Source organism: Phalacrocorax carbo, chromosome 4 (genome assembly GCF_963921805.1).
Source record: "Phalacrocorax carbo chromosome 4, bPhaCar2.1, whole genome shotgun sequence".
Classification (NCBI taxonomy): domain Eukaryota; kingdom Metazoa; phylum Chordata; class Aves; order Suliformes; family Phalacrocoracidae; genus Phalacrocorax; species Phalacrocorax carbo.
In genome coordinates this window covers 81,166,066-81,182,428 of record NC_087516.1, presented here as the reverse complement: position 1 = coordinate 81,182,428, position 16,363 = coordinate 81,166,066, and the positions used below count along the sequence as shown (strand labels likewise).

The following is a 16,363-nucleotide window of genomic DNA, read 5'->3' as shown; positions in this document are numbered from 1 at the left end:
TTCAGAATTTGAATATCCTTTTATTTACGAATTTTAACATACATGTCAAAATGCAGCATAGCCACAGAGCTCTAAATACAACGACAATCCTACTTGTGTTCTGTCATGATGCACCGGTGGGAAAGGCCACATTTTGTGCAAAGACAAGTTCCAAAATGAACTGCACCATACAGGGGCACGTGATGTGACAGCAGCCTCGAGCTGCTGGCAAAACTAGTTGTGAGCCATAAGGGGACACCACAGAACTGACACCATAGAACTGACTACAACCGACTGGAGGGCAGCCAAACAAAAACTGTCTCCTAACAGTTCCAAGATAAAAGCAAAGCCATCTCTCTCTCCACACAAGCCCCTGCCAAATTTTACGCTTACATCTCCCATTCCCCCAGGGACCTAAAGGACTGATGACTTAAGTGAGTTACGGAGGGCTCACAGAAGCCATTTCACATGCCACCCGCAGCACAGCTCAGTATTTCACGCTGACAGTCTTTCCTCACCAGTAACAGCAGCCAGATGTTCACCCAGCACGGCCGGAAAACAGGCCCAGTTAAGTACCCGAAAGACAATCGCCCAAAGACAAGGACGAAAGCACGGAGGGAAAAGGGACCTAACACAAGGTCACACGTGCTGCTGAGCGTTAGCAAGGGTCTCGGAGGAACGGCTGGGAACATTTACACATTTGAACATCGTATTTCTTGCACAAACATTTTCTTCACTGACATTTTTGTCAAGGCAAAGGTGCTTTCCAATACAGATCAGGTAGCCCACCAAAACATGGTGAATTCAGCAGCTAACCTCTTCACTAATTTAAAAAAGTAAACCGTCAAGAGGGCAACAGTTAGACAGAAGAAAGCCCAGCTTCCTTCAAAATCCTCCAAATTAGCTTCTGCCCTTGTCACACACCAACGACCGCTGTTTTTTTCTGAGCTACCTCAGACAAGACCTGGCCCTGGGCCACAAAGTCAACGTTTCAGGAGCGGTTTTGCATGCAAGAAATCCAGCAGCAACGGCAGCGTGAGCTCAGTCCTCGGGCTGGACCTGAGCCGCTTCCCGCAGCAGTCCGCTGCGCTAACAAGAGAGTAAGGGATCCTCCTCTCTCCTGCAGAGACCTCGCAGCTTTAGCACCTGGAAACTCAGGAGGATTGTTCCCACTGTTTCAGCCACCTGCATCAAAAGGAGAAAAGCAGAATGATGTTATGGACAGGCTAGCAAAAGCACAGAGGCACTCCCTGATTATATGCTTCCTTTATTTTTACTTATTACACATCCTTACCTTGCTGAAGCTGTGCACTTACACCTCTGCACTTCACAGATGAGACAACTTTAGTAAGGTTTCTTTTTCCCCTACTTCTATTACCAAGATTGCTTCTCATCCCAATGGTTTCCTTCTTTCTTCCTAGTAGCATTAAGCCATCACACATCACTTACTCAAGTACCAAACACGCTCATATAGATTACGGCATGTGCAGCATTTGTGCAGCGGTTTCAGAGTCAGCAGCTGCTCCCTCTCCTCAAAAAAGAAACACTAGAGCCCAAAAGGAAAAACTAAGCTGCACAGTTTGCACCTGCACGTTAACAGGATTGCCACGACACGCTCGTGGCTATGTGTAACAAACACCGAGTAAGAGAGGAGGGAGGCTGCGGTGCCTGGTGGTCCCTGTGACGGCAGGGAAAACCCCCAGAGGACAGGGATGCCATCACATCCAGGCTGGCAGCACCAGGGCACTCAGAGTATTGAGTAAAGCCTGTCTATGCAGGACACAAGGTTCTAAAAGAGCAAGAAAGATTTTTGAGGACATCCTCTGTAAACCCTTCCAGAGCAATGCTAAGTGAAAGCACAAATAGACTGAAGTACTAAGTCTGAACTCTGCCAATCTTAAGACTACAAGTCAACCAGACAGCCAGGACTCCTCCTATGCGTCCTTCTCTCCCAGACTCCTATCTCATGCTTGGAGAGCACTGAGCTATCAACAGCTACATTAAATAAATTTAGATTGCATAATACAGTTACTAAAAATTTTCCCTAATGTTAAGCTTGACAAGCCCCCCAAATGCTTTTCTCCCTTCTTGCAAATCCGTTTTCTGTGATGCACTTGACAGTGCTGTACATACAACCCATTTTTTTCCCTTCCTCATATGAAGGCAGCCACTCTCCCCTTTTTATTAGTCTATCGGCTTCCTCAACCCTCAACTTCATGAGCTGCTTAATTTCCAACACCAACGCCCAGCACCTCAGCTCAGAGAAACAATCTACCTGCCACAGCCAGCTTCAGTATTTGTCAGGAAAGCTGCGTGCTGTCCTCCATAAAAAGTCTGTCCTAGCCAGAAGTCCTACTCGAGAACATGAAGCGTAACGAGATTTTCCCGTTGCACCTCCCAACTAGGTAAGCGTTCATGAAGCGATTTGTTTGAAAGATACCACAAGACTACACAGCAGAAACTAACGCCACCAGAAGGCTACAGCGCAGAAATGAAAGCCTACCTGTTACAGGCAGGTGTGATCTCCTTCTCCAGAAGGCTAGTGCTCAACTCTGGGGAAACTGGCTTCTGACACATCTGGCATCAATGTCCCCGACAGCTGTAAATTGGGAAGAAAAAAAAAAAAAAAAAGAGAGGGTCAATTTCTAAGCATAGTATAAATAGAACAATCAGAAACTGCCTTCCAGGGACACATGCAATGCTGACAGGCAACTTAACACAAATCTGTTCTTTGATCAAATCAGACTTCAAAAATGCCTTCCTGCCCCCGCCCCAATAGAGTCTACCAGATCTCATCTGGAAGCAAGGCAGCTGAAGCGACTGCCTGTGGAACTACTTAACTCCCCAGCAACGCCTCAGTATTACTGAGGAACTAATCTTTAAGAGAGTTGCGATTCTTCCCCTTCTCTCCCTATGCCTGGCTCCTACGCTGTCTCGCTTTCTCCCTCCTTGCTGCACTCAGCCCCTCAACATCTACCACAGCCAGAACAGTTCTCCTCAAAAACACGTGTCCCTCCTGGTCTCTCTTTAACTATGGTAAGTCAGGCTTACTTCCGCCTTGATCCAGCCAGCTGAAATAGCAGCAATTCATATTGCCTGTCTTAGCAGTGTGAATCTAGTATTCAGCTGTCACCAGAGACAGAAATAGAGCCCCATATTTCATCTGTGACCCTTCTCTTTTCCCCCTTGCAGCATAAGGCCTGAGGTCCTTGATGGCTAAGAAACCAAGGCAAGTTCTGCTTCTGTTACGAGTCACACTGGAAATTTATGGATCACGTTGTTCAGGAAGTCCCAAACTGAACAAATACAGAGCAGTACCAACTGTTATCACAGAATGGTAGGGGTTGGAAGGAACCTCTGGAGATCATCTCATCCAGCTCTGCTGCTTGAGCGGCTATCACAGAATCACAGGTACACCTAGAGCAGGGTGTGCAGGACTGCATATAGGTAGGTTTTCAATATTTTCAGAGAAGGAGACTCCACAAGCCCTCTGGGCAGCCTGTTCCAGTGTGCTCTCACCCTCAAAGCAAAAGTTTTTCTTCATATTCAGGTGGACCTTCCTGTGTTCCAGCTTGTGCCCCATGTTTTGTCATTGGCACCACTGAAAAGCATGTCCCCCCACCCTCTTGACAGCTGGCCTTTAGGTATTTCTAAGCATCAGTAAGATCCCCCCTCAGTCTTCTCTTCTCCAGGATGAACTAACCCAGGTTTCTCAACCTTTCCTCACACGGGAGACACTCCAGTCCCCTGATCATCTTCATAGCTCTCCGCTGGACTTGCTTTGTTACCTGCTGTGAGGCCAGACTTGGGTTATGGAGGTCAATAGCAGCAAGGGAGGGAACACGGGACTCCGAAACTGTTTTATTTTCCTTCTTCAAAAATCTGGGATGCCAGCCTGCAAAAACACAGCCCACGCATACCACGTTAAGGAAGCAAGAGCTGACTGCTCTAATGCACACTGCTTCCTGCCCTTTATTTAGGATCCAGGTTTTATTTAGAGGACAAAGCTCATACCTTCCACTCCTCTCAGTTCAGGGAGATGATTTAGTTCTGGCAAACGCACATCTGTCTTGGAGAATTCCCACTTTTTCCTGTTTGCTTGAAGGATGTTTTTTTCATTAGTAACCTGTAATCAAGGGCATAAGTACCAGCTCATTAAAATATTGGGGCGGGGGGGAAGCTATTTTCAAGCTTAAAAATGCATCAATACAGCAATGTTTGCTGTAGTTGGAACTTGCACAAAAGTAAAAGAAAAGACTCTAATGTATGAGAAGGAATCCATTTTGCTCAAGTGTCATTTAGACATAATAAATGATGGAACAGCCACAGCAAAAAACCCCAATCATCTAAGCGAGACTGCTTTCAGAGAGACAAAACACAACACTTGGATCATATGCCTTTTTACAGAAAACTAATCCAAGCTGTTCTCCTGCTGGCATGGGAAGGATATTGCCTAGGTAGCAAGTGCAGTGGAAAGCTTCCCATTTCACTTGTTTTCATTATCAATTTTTAATGCATTTATGACCTGACTAAATAAGGCCCTGACCATGTTAAATCCAAATCCTAAATTCTGCTTCAGTAGCGTAGCACATACGGTCTACTTTTCCTGGCCAGCAGGAGGCTGTGGATATATTTCACGTCTCTCAGACGTGAAATAGCAGTCCGACAGGCTGTATCGGACTGCTCCCCTCATTTAAAATTGTTCTGCGAGACAAAATCCATTTCATATAAGGTAACAGACGACACCTGTAGGAAAAACGGGGTAAAGAAAATATTTCTAGTTGGGAGTTACGGTGAAAGCTGCGACTGATGGGATTCTTTACAATAAAACACATACTTGAGTTGAGCGTTTATTTTTGCTTTGCCAAGGGGGAAAGGCAGACGACTTACCGATGTCAAGCTTACACTGTAATGGCCTGCTGGAGAATGCTTCCCTTGCTTTAGAAATGGGTTCAAGTATTTTTTACTCTTTTCATCAACTCTGTAAATAAAAATGCACTGAACTTAACATTAACTGGGTTAACATGGTGAATAAAGAAACCAACAAATACACGACACCCAGAAACACCATAATTAAATGCTTCAAAAGATGGCTCACGGGGAGAATATCCTTCTGAGCACAGTTAGCAGGAAAGTTTGGTCCAAAGGACAAGCCATGAGTCACAGAAAGGCCAGTGTCACAGCAACTGGTAAACTGTTGCTGTCCAGTAGCGCTTTGCCAAACGCACAAACACAGAGATCCCGGGCCTGGGTGGACAAGCACTGCTGCTAGAGGCGAAGCCGAACTTCCTTATCCACATTAAGTCCTCCACCCAAGCACTGTTCCTAGCAGCACCCTGTCCCAAACCCACACCTCTCCTTCCCACAACATCACCCTGCACCTCTCTCAGGACATTACAGTTCCTCGGCAAAGGGATCACGGATACAAGCTCTTCTAGTGCTGCTCCCATACCTGTAATTAAGGTTCCCAGGCAGAGGCCCCATCCCAACTGTAGTGGAAGAAAGGTTCTGGTTGATGGGAGGGATAACTATGCCTGCATTCTTGGCATAGTCCAAGCTGCTGCTGGAATCTTTTAGGCTGGTTTGAGAGCTTATTTTAAATGGGTTGATTGGACTGTTGTAGAGGGAGCTCAGGTTGGAGGATCGGTCTGCTTTCTCTGCATCAGCTTTGGAGCGCTTCGCCTTCAATAGCTTTCCATCTCTGTTCTTTGGGTCAATGCTGAAATCCTGTTTGGGAACATAAGCATCATTTTTCTCTTACAGTCATATATAAAGAGTAGCTTAGAGCAGCACACGTAGGGAAATAAGTTAAAAGCCTACACCTGCATGATTCTGCAAGGATCTGATAGAGATGGAATTGTTTTTAGCAGAAAAGCTCTGTTTTCTGTCAAACAGGAGGAGACTCAGCAGGGTTCCAGCACCCTCTGTAAATAAGTCACCTTAGAATGGGATTGGAAATGATGTGGCAAGAACAGCCGTACCCTGTGTAACTTCCAAAGAAATAAAATAAGAACCGAGCCCAATGCCACCTTAAAGTCACCCTGAAGCCTCTATTCCTTACTATGTGACTGGAAGCGAACGATATCATTTTGGAAACAGGGCTTTACAGCAGGTAGAGAACAGCATACAAGCATGTTTTTGTGATACAACATGAGTTACGCTTCCTACTTGATTCTCCCTTCAGCTCCGTGTTTGCCATTAACTGTATCACGATGTAGTTTACCTGCAAGGGACTGGCCAAGTAGCCACTAGCAGACTGCAGAGCCAAGCACTAGAGCACCCTTGGAGCAGCCAAACAGCTAGAATCAAAGGCACAGAACTTCTAGACAACAGCCTGCAGGCTGTATTGCGCCGAGTGCCAGAGCTGTGGGGACACAGGCCTAACTTACTGCCTTCAATCGTGAGCCAAGGTCTCCAGCGCTACTTAGTCTCACAGCGGCCTCCAAAGGTGAGCTTCTCTGGCACATCACGCTTACCTAGTCTTTTTCTAAAGAACTGACACGGACAGTTATGGTTATGTTTTTGCTATGACCTTAACTGCTGCACATACTTATATAGTGATTTTAAAACATTAAAAAAACCCAAATATGTTTGTAAAACAAAGAAGGACCAACCTGGACACCAAGCATTTTTCTTTCTTCTAAAACATCATCTTTGTCCCTTTTGCTCATTTTTGATTTTTTTTGTAACTGATGGTCTCTGGCATCTTTCTGAACCTTTATTTTAAGCTCCTGAGCAAATCTACATTCCATATAAGGAGAAAAAGAAAAGGGCTTCTGTTAATCCCAACATCATCACCAGGTGGTGTCCAGCACAGGCTCCTATAGCCTTTTTGGTAACCAAACCAACCATGCCTTTTTAACTGATGAAAACCCCCCCAAATGTGATGTATCCATTAAAATAAAATCTTAAAAGCACACACTTTTCACATTACAGCAATGAAGGTGTTTGTATCCCAGCCTGCTGTAGGTACAGACAGAGAATGCAGTGTAAGACTAAACTACCCAATACGGTGTGACACGGGGTGCGCGCACTGATTAATGTCCTGACAAGGTAACGAGGCAAACATGCCACTGCAATGCGTTCCCTTTCAACTGTTTATTTCCAGGAAGGCTAAAACCAAACAAACCCCAAGATATTCAGCGGCTGTCAGCTCTGCAAACCCAGCATGCAATCTTCAAGCACAACTGCTTAACTTCCTTCTAATATTAACTTGCTTAGGGCGAGAAATGAACTGTTCACCTCTCAGCAAATCCGTCCTTGTTAAAGAAATCGCACTGCAAGAGTTCAGCACAGGCTGGCCTTTTGTCTGGATCAATCTGCAAACACTTCTGTTGAAGCAACATAAACAGAAAGCAAATACATCAGAAATGTAACAAAGGCTCTGGCATTTCTGAGTGAAGTCAAGAACCCAGTACAAAACTCCCCCTTCTAGGGCCTGTTGTGGTGAGATGAGCGTAAGAGACACCACTACCAAGAGAGTTTAAGGTTTGCTGGCTGCTTCCATTTCAATCGCTAATGCTCACAAAGACCTACTGCATACCGAATACCTGTCAGACTAGATCACTCCCTCCCTCAGTAAACCTCCCTAATTTTCAGTTACATTTATTTGGCTAAGGCTTTAGAATCTGTTTTGATTGTTAAGCATTTCAAAAACAAGCACGCGGTTTTTAGGTTGCTTTAGTTACTCAACCTATCAGTGCTCCAGACTGCCGCGTGAAGGCACAAATGCACTCCCTGGAAGGATTCTTCAGAATCTGTTACAAAGCTGTAGGCTTCCGAACTCCCACAGAGCAGACACATAGCTCCAAGAAGAAGGGATGTGTTTGGATGCCATCCCACCCAAGCCTACTTGCTTGCAGTGCCTCCAGCAGCAGGTGGAGGGAGGGTTGGCAGAAAACACTATATTTACAGAGCTCTGCTAGCAAGTAAGAAGTAAGGGGCTGCGTATTATCTACAAAGCATCCACTTAGGTAGCAGACGAGGGGGAAAGCTAGCTTGTTGGTAGACCTTTCAAAAGATCAACTGATGCAGCGAGGTGTGTGGGCGACGATTTCAACACACGAGCCCTTCTTCACCTTTCCAATCCCCTTGGAAAACTTAATCAGTGGGGCACTATACACTACAGTCCTCCCTGGAGAATACACAGTGACCATTTTGGCTCTGGAGATAACTGGCTTCATCTCCCCATCGCCCAGAACGGTGGCTGTTGTATCCTTGCAATCCTCACTAAGCTACCAACCCAAGCAGCTGTTCATTGCATGGGTAGTTGAGAGAAAGCCAGTTTAACAGCCCCAGTCCTTTCTGTAGGCTGTATTCAGCTTCCCGAGGCGAAGGACAAATAAACAGAGAAACGTTCATGGCAAATGATCAGTTAATTACCTTGGCTAAATCCAGCACTACAGCAGAGAGCTTGGGGTATCGTTTGTCCAGAGATTCAGCCTCCTTCACTTCAGGCAACCTCATACCAGCAAAGAGGGGATTTTTATAGAATAACTCTTGGTGTCTTGGAATTAAATTACCTGGAATCACACAAACAAAGCAACCACGTGGAAGAAATATACAACGGTCCCGTGAAACATTTGAGAGGCTGAAATACTAAGTCAGCACCGCTGGAAGGGCTGCAGTCTGCGTTGTTCGCTTTCCACCTGCGTGCCATGAATCAATGCTGTACTCGCAAACTCCTGGCTTCCCTTTGGAAAAGGGTGCTAAGAGTACAGGTTCTCAGCACACACCACAGCCTTTCTCCCCACACTCTCCTCCCTCCGTCAAAATGTATTTGACCCCTTCATTACTAGGCAGGCACTAGGAGCCCAACAGGCTGTTCTTACCCAGGCACTTGGTGATATGGTAGAGCTGGTCAATGTCTGAATCTCCAGGGAAGAGAGGCTCTCCTGTAAGCATTTCTGTTATCAGAGAGCCGATAGCCCACACGTCCACAGCCCTGGGGAAAAAAAACCACATTCCAGCTCAGCACAGCTTCATTTGTGTCTCTGATCTACAGGCTGAGCCAGGCCAATGCACAGCACATCTTCTGCAAGTTATAAGCAAGACAGCTGTTTTCCAAGCTTACAAGTGCTCTGATGAAGGGCAAGGATTCAGCTCGTGAAGCAGACAAATGCTAGCAGAAGCCGGACAAGAATCATGCTCCAAAACCCAATGCTTTAAAAATACTAATACAACATAACACATCAGTATAATCTTGCACTTCAGAGAGCACAAAGGTAAGCAGCTCCTCTTTCTGCAGGCATCTGCTCTTCAGGCACATTTATGGAAAAGTAAATAATACAGGGACATACATAAACCCACACAATTGTGCTAACGGACCTGTGAGTGACACAGTTTAAGTTCTGACCTGGTTTTGCAGCACTGGAGACCCCAGTAAGAAGAATCTCATTCATCCCACCTCTTCCCTCATGAAATGTCTGTCTAGAGTTGTTTGGAGGGACTTTTCTGTTTTCCCTCCATGACTCCAATGCACAGGAGGGATGTCTAATCATAGCCTCCACCAACACTAGCACTAGTAGCTGAAAAGCTCCTATTGACAACAGGCCTGGAATACTGAGGGCTTTCCTCGCCTTTTGAGCCAGGAAAGCCTAGCACTAGCTGCAGAGTGGGACAGAGAAGAGGAAGGCTTAAACCTTTACAAGTGAAAAACCAGGGAATGCTGAACAGCATCCCTTTAACCTGTTTGCCAAGCAATAGTCCCCCGCCTCCCCAAAAAACAGAGCACCCCCCTCCAAACTCCCCACAAGCTCACAACCCTTCTGCAGGGCCTCGCACGCCAGTCTTACTTGCCATACTTGATATCTCCCACCAGCAGCTCTGGAGCTCTGTACCATCGGGTTGCCACGTAGTCTGTGTAAGCTTCCCCAGAAGCGGCTAAGGTACGGGCAAATCCAAAGTCACATAGTTTTACAACCCCCGACTGGGAGACTAGTATGTTCTCTGGCTTAATATCCCGATGTATTATCTGCACAGAGAAAAGCAAGTCGAGGCAAATAAATTCTCCATTTCTGCTTAGTAAATTGACTGGCTTACAAAAAATAGTGGCTTTCTCACATTCAGGTAGAAAATTATGTTTTTGCAGGCATGGCAAACATACGGAGTCTGTAAAATACAGCTACATGCACACAGTCAATGAATATGTGCTGACTCAAGTGCACAGGTAAACTCAGAACACACAGAAACGCTGCACACAGAAACGTTTATTTTATGTATCTCTCTGCATATGTTCTGCAGGTGTATTTACTATAGTTATTTTAACAGGCACAATCTATTATGCTTGAAAATCTGGCCTTGACCACAAGCTTAAAAGCTGTACATATTGCAAGGGCCACAGGCATGTCCTGCAGTTAAGTGTGAAGACTATTTTAGGAATTCACGAGAGAGAGTTTCCCAAGTGTAAAAATAATAAATGTGTGTGGATTTATGTATATATAGTTACACACTAGGATTAAATTGGCAAACCCTTTAGAAATCAGTCAAGAACAAAAAGCAAAAAATACTGAAAAGAGAAAGCAAGCCTGCATGGTTGTATAGACACTATCAGAATCCAACTTCTGAAAGTGAGGCTATCTCCCTCTGCAAGATAAGCCAATCTACAATAAGGTGTCACCAAGTATTAAATCCCCATGGACTTCTGGGCCCTTCCTTTGAAATGCTCTGACAAATGACATCAGAGACAGGCTACTGCGTTAGCTGACATCAAGCTCTGACATTTTATATGAAGTTTGAATATATATCAAAAATAGACACTTCTGTATCTATTCATTCAAGGTTAACTGCAGAGCTGACTTCTCGTGCATACTTACATTATGACTGTGACAAAACGCTATTCCTCTCATGATCTGAAATAAGTATTTCCGAACCCTGCTGTAGTCTAGTCCATTTGGAAACGCCTCAAGGTCATCAAGCACCGTGTGATCGACAAATTCAAACACCAGATACCACCGTTTCTTCTTCTTACACACTTCCAGCAGGTTCACGAGATTCTCATGCCTGAGTTGCTGTAATAAAACAGGAAGTATTTTAAGAGAGGTTGACAGCATAACACGGATAAACGTATCTGGTTGTAGTTTAACGGCAACGCAACCGATGCATTGCCCTGGAATGCTCTTCTCATCATGGCACTCACGTGCATTAATTCTTAAAATCAGCTCACTGATATTTTAGAATGGATTTTATTTTGTCAGTTTTATTTTTTAACATTATCTGAAGGATTTCCACCATCTCATGTATGCAGATACCTGTTTTGTAACCTAAACAGAACACTGACTAGTGACATTTCTTTTTAACAGGGATGCTCAAAATACACTGTTCTGCTGTTGGAACACCTCATGTGTTCTGCTTCTCACAATACCCTCCTTACGTAAGAGGTGACGCCAACTCATCACGCCCCGATCTTGACAAGCTTTAGAGCCAGCTTATGTTCCACATGAGAGAAAGCTTGAGGAAGTCAAAAAGAATTCCACAGGAGCATGCGGTCAACATGTGAGAGACAGCAGGCACCTAACAGCATCTCCCACGAAGACTTGCCAAAGCAAAGGAAAACCCAGAGGTCCCCGAGCTAGCAGGGAAGACAAAGCAGACCGCTCTGTACTGGCAGGTTCAGCACGCTGCCAAGTATGTCTCTGACCACTGCTAGAAAAATGGGGCATTCAACCGACTGCTGAGCTGCAGAGACTCCTTGCTAGTTCCCTGGTTTTGCTTAGGAACAGCTCAAGCAGCAAAACCCGCAACTTGTTCCCATAACATTGGGCTGTATCTGCGACTCAGACTCACTCCTTTAGGAGATATTCTCATTGAGGTGACCAAGTAACACTGAGCTTCCCTGCCTGCTCCCTCAGGGAAGGGCACCAGGAGTAACCCTAGCTACCCCTTCCAGGCAGGATTCAAAGGACTGCCAAAGACACCTCTCAACGTTCTACTGAAGAAAATTTTTGCGTCTCCCAGCAGCCCAAAGCTGATGCATCTTTTTCTCCCACGTTTCAAGGAAGTTTTTATCTTCTCCGTCACTCCTTTCTCTAGATCCTCTTGTTAAAAACCTCTTACATCCCCGTGCAAAAGCACAACAAAAGCAGCTGCAATACCTCTCTGTTCTACCTAGCTGCCAGTTCATCACCAACTACTCAGTGTCTGTATCTCTGTTTTTTCCTATTAGGGCTGATAGAAGACTCTTCTTTTAAGCTCCTACCATACCCAAAGCATTTCTGTTGGCACTCCCAGCTTATACACATTTACAACAACTAACATGTGCCAGAATACAAGCACACCGAATGGATAAAAGGGAAATTCAGCATTCTTACATGTTAACAATTAAACTGCTTCTATTAAACTGTGTCTAGTGGATTCAGAGTGAAAACTGAAGAGCCAAGGATTTGGACTAATTTTTTCCCCCCAATATTATCCAGGGGTAAAAGCTAAAGATAGTTTAGAGAAAAAAAAAACAACCCTGCAACTTAAATGAAAAGGAAAAAAAAAAAAAAAAAAGCAGCTGTATTTTCTAGTTATGTTGTCATCACATTCTGACCAGCCAAGAATCCACCTCGTTACTTATCTGTAACACTGGTTTATCACATACCACTTTAACGAAACAGCCCATAACAACGCGCAGTTATTTATTAGCTTGGACCCTACCAGGGAAATATCATCGGAGGCTGCCTGAAGGCAGCACCATAGCTCAGGGATCACAACCAGGGAAGATGCGAAAGGACTGCAGAGCACAGGGACTTGTAGGGGATGTGACCTGCCAGTCCAGAGGGAGTGCCAGCCAACCTGCACCTGCGTCTGCCAAAGACCCAGACTTCCTAGAAGGTCTGACAAGTGAAGATTTTAAAAAAAGATGTCAATTAGGGAAAAAAAACGCTCTCTTCCCAAGAATTATTTCTTCCCAGCACAGGACACCTGAAAAGGTTTTGCTGGTTTCAATTACATTTCTACCTGAACTCCAAAACAGGAGAAAATAAATTAAAAACAGAAAAAGAAAATTAGGTTCACAGGGAGCATGCAAGTGAAGAAACCACAAAAAGAATAAATCTCCAGCTATTTCTTTTCACTGTGAGAGGCTGCACTTATTGAGCTATATATGGAAATGTTCCCCTTGCTAAGTTCCCATTTACCCAGGAGAACAAGTTAATTCCCAACACACCTGGGAGGCGGTACGTGCTTTGACTCTGTAATGAGCTGAGCCTGGCCAACAGATCACGTACCATCCACACTCACACAGATCTGCTTTAAAAGATTGTGAAGGGACAACGCTTGGAGCTGCTGGCTGCGCCTCAAGCTCCAGGACGTGCATTTCTATTAACTCTGTAGTTCTTGCAGTGATGGCCGAGATCACTTCCCCCCCCCCCCCCCACCCTTCACAGCACAGGGACTATAGTCTGGCAGACTTACAGAGAGACACTTGTGCCAGCCAAGAGGAGAGGAGACAGGCTTGCACGTATTCCCACCTTCAGAACACCCTGCATCAGAGGAAAAGCCTAGATGCGCTCCAACTGTAATAAGGCTTTCCTTCATTCCTTTGCCAAACACATCACCCGTGTCCCAATGCTTAAAACAGCCGGCCATGTGTGCCCTTGCACAGGGACAAGCACTCCTCTGTGCACACCACCTGTGGGACACGTCTGACACCACCTGTGGGACAAGGGAAAGAGGAAAATGCTGCAACTACTGCAAAGGCTACTGTGACAAAAACACAGGGGCTGATGAGCAGAGCAATGGACGTACGGCAGGGAATCCCACCCCGCATCCTTGTCACCCTATTCACAAAGGAATGCAGCAGAAAAACCCAGCAGTGAAACAGTTTAGGAACTCGCAAAAGCTTCTGTTAGACGAACAAAGCCAAGAGAGGAAGCAGAAAGACCGTATGAGGAAACACCAAGCTCCAGGGTATTTTCCCAGACAGAGTATCGACAGCCCTTGGAGAGAAGTAACTTTAACAAACCAACCCACACAACGAGGTTACAGAACATAACGCTGCTGGTAAGAAGCCAACAGGCTGAAGTATGACCGGACATTCAGGTCACTATAAAGCATCCACAATTAGTACCAGGCAAATCATGCCCTCAGACAGCAAAGGACATCCTGCTAGCTGGCTTCAGCCCACGGCTAGCCATTGATTGATAAGGTTCAGGGAATTTAATACCTGTCCTCCTCTAGCCTCTTGCTGGCAGTACAAGCCTGCCAAGAAACTGCCATTAATAAAATAAAATGAAGTAAAACTTTCCCAGAAGCATTTTTCGGTCTCGGGTAACACCTGTACCCAGTCTAGTTAGGCACACTGTCACACTGCCAGGTCACTGCTCACCTGCCAGTTTTGAAAGTTCATTATTTCTTCTGTTTTCAGCAAATTCACAGCAACAGGGTACTCGAATTTGGTGCACAACAAAGGGGGACGCAATTGCCACCAGGAGGCAAGAGAGACCTTGGGACTCCCTCCTACCTTGCCCTGCTGAATACAGGGCCCACAAACAGACTTCTAATCGAGTCAGGTTTTGCCAGGCGAAACCAGCACAGCACCCAGCCAAGGGGAAAAGCAGCTCTGCGAGGGTACAACTCAAAGGCTAAATGAATCTACCATGACTCAGCTGCTCATGAAAACACAAACAGGGCCCAATCAACTCTCTTTGGGCTTGGGCTTAAGTTATACTTTGTAAATGGTGCTCAGAAGCACCTGTGTTTCCCTTTTGAAACTGACCTGACAGTTTACATTTACACCTACCCTGTAACCTCACTGGATAAACATCACTCCTTAAAGAACTATCTAGGTGTCCCAAGAGCCGGTTTCCTCCCCAAAACCCTGCAAGTAGGTCTCACCCACACCCTTCACTTCTCAGCAACTAGCACCTTCACTGCAAGAATAACTCAGACCACGAACACAAAGGCTAATATCCTGCTCGAAAGAGACATTTTCTCTCACAAAATTATTTAAACACCTGACAAGGGTTCAAAATACACCGTCAAGAGGCACCTTGAGAACCACTCGCACGCAGCTACTCTCCCTCCTCAGGGAACACCCAGGCTGAGCTGCACGGTTGCCTCACCTGCAGCAGGGCAGGTTGTAGAGTAATAACTATAAGAGCTTCAAAATAAAAAGGTCACGCTCTGTATTAACCACCAGGATGCCGCGGTTTGCGGCGGGTATCATGCTGCGACATAAACGTCTCCCAGCTGGACGAAGAGCTACGAATTTAAACACAAAGCCACCAAAAAGCCATCGTTTTGGCCCGACTTTGCTGGAAAAAGCAGGCCCGCCCCCCTCGGTTGCCCTCGCAGCCGCCCTGCTCACCTTCAGCAGTTTGATTTCCCTCACGGCGATCTTCCTCACCACCGGGTCGTCCTCGCTTTCCAGGAACTTCTTAACGGCGACGATCTGCCCGCTCTCCTTGTTCCTGCACTTGGTCACCACGCCGTAGCTGCCTTCCCCCACGAGGCCCAGCACCTGGTACTTCTCCATAGCCACAGCCTGCACCCCCGGGAAACGGGGGAAGCTCCGTTAGGCCGCGGCCGGTTGAAGGGACCGCGACCTGACGCCTCTCTCCTGCACGGCGGCAGGCCCGACGCACCGTCACCGGGGCAACGGCCGCCGTAAAACGCAACCGCCGTGCACGGCTCACTGTCGCAAACAGCCGTACCGCTCGCCCGGGCGGACTGCCGTGAAGGCATGGCGGGCGAGCTGCTGGCCGTGAGGGAGGTAGGGCGGAGGATGGTCCGCTGGGTGACGCTCCTGAGGTACCGCCTCGTCCCCGTGCCCTACAGGTGGAGCCGGGGAGGTTTATTGCTTTATTATTTGCTAACGGGCCCACGCCTGTGTGTTTGTGCCATCCCCCCGAGCGGGGTCGGGGTCAAACCTGACCAGGCAGTAACGCCATTCCTCGTGCTGGAGAATGTAACCCAGATATTTTACACTTCTCTATAAAAGAATTGTAACTGACGTGGAGAAGCTCAATAGGCAGTGAGGTACGGGTCTCAGCTGTACAGGGTACCTCGGCTGTTAATAAATCATCACACTCTATCATAACAGATCTGGGTTTTCTTTTTTTAAATGCAACACGCTGTAACTCTTTTACTCAAATTTTAGAAAACAAGTGGAGGGCCCAGCAAAGCCCTGAGGGAGCCTCGTCTATGTGAGCTCTATCCTTCCCCAGATAAATGGAAAAAAACCATATTGAATAGGTCTCCTGATTTAAGGTAAAAAACATTCCCCCTGTATCTATTAGACAGGGGTAATTATGTTCATTAATTAAAAGGTTTAAGACCGGAATCTCATCAGAAGACAGGGAAAACATTTTGTATTCAGTTGTGACCGCACAAGAGGGAAGGGCTGCACCAAGAGGTCCTTCTGGGAAGGCCTGTGGCCATAGCGGGCATCCCCCTTTTC

General features: G+C 46.2%; 1 protein-coding gene across 4 annotated transcripts; it reads right to left on the bottom strand.

The window, feature by feature from the left end:
* On the bottom strand, positions 1–15,882 carry CDKL2 (cyclin dependent kinase like 2). 4 transcript variants are annotated; one of them, XM_064450637.1, is made up of 14 exons: positions 15,272–15,410; positions 15,027–15,165; positions 10,794–10,988; positions 9,774–9,952; positions 8,811–8,923; positions 8,362–8,501; positions 7,222–7,310; positions 6,594–6,720; positions 5,432–5,706; positions 4,870–4,960; positions 3,994–4,105; positions 3,768–3,874; positions 2,483–2,578; positions 1–1,164 (listed from the first exon to the last, which is right to left on the bottom strand). In XM_064450637.1, exons 3-13 carry the CDS (start codon positions 10,824–10,826, stop codon positions 2,519–2,521), a joined length of 1,326 nt encoding a protein of 441 aa, XP_064306707.1. In that variant the 5' UTR covers positions 10,827–10,988; positions 15,027–15,165; positions 15,272–15,410; the 3' UTR covers positions 1–1,164; positions 2,483–2,518. The 4 variants fall into 4 exon arrangements, with proteins under 4 accessions (XP_064306707.1, XP_009503956.2, XP_064306706.1 ...); XM_009505661.2 differs by lacking the exon at positions 15,027–15,165 and having other exon boundaries at positions 15,272–15,882; XM_064450636.1 differs by lacking the exon at positions 15,027–15,165 and having other exon boundaries at positions 9,783–9,952; positions 15,272–15,705.
* Positions 15,883–16,363: the final 481 nt, after the last annotated feature.

Excerpts from the sequence above, each read along its gene's own strand:
- CDKL2 (XM_009505661.2), bottom strand. The coding sequence starts at position 15,439 with ATGGAGAAGTACCAGGTGCTGGGCCTCGTGGGGGAAGGCAGCTACGGC. Across the intron at positions 7,311-8,361 it reads TAGTGCTGGATTTAGCCAAG|AAGTGTTTGCAGATTGATCC; the intron begins GTAATTAACTGA and ends TTGCTTCAACAG. Across the intron at positions 6,721-7,221 it reads AAGGACGGATTTGCTGAGAG|ATTTGCTCAGGAGCTTAAAA; the intron begins GTGAACAGTTCA and ends TATGGAATGTAG.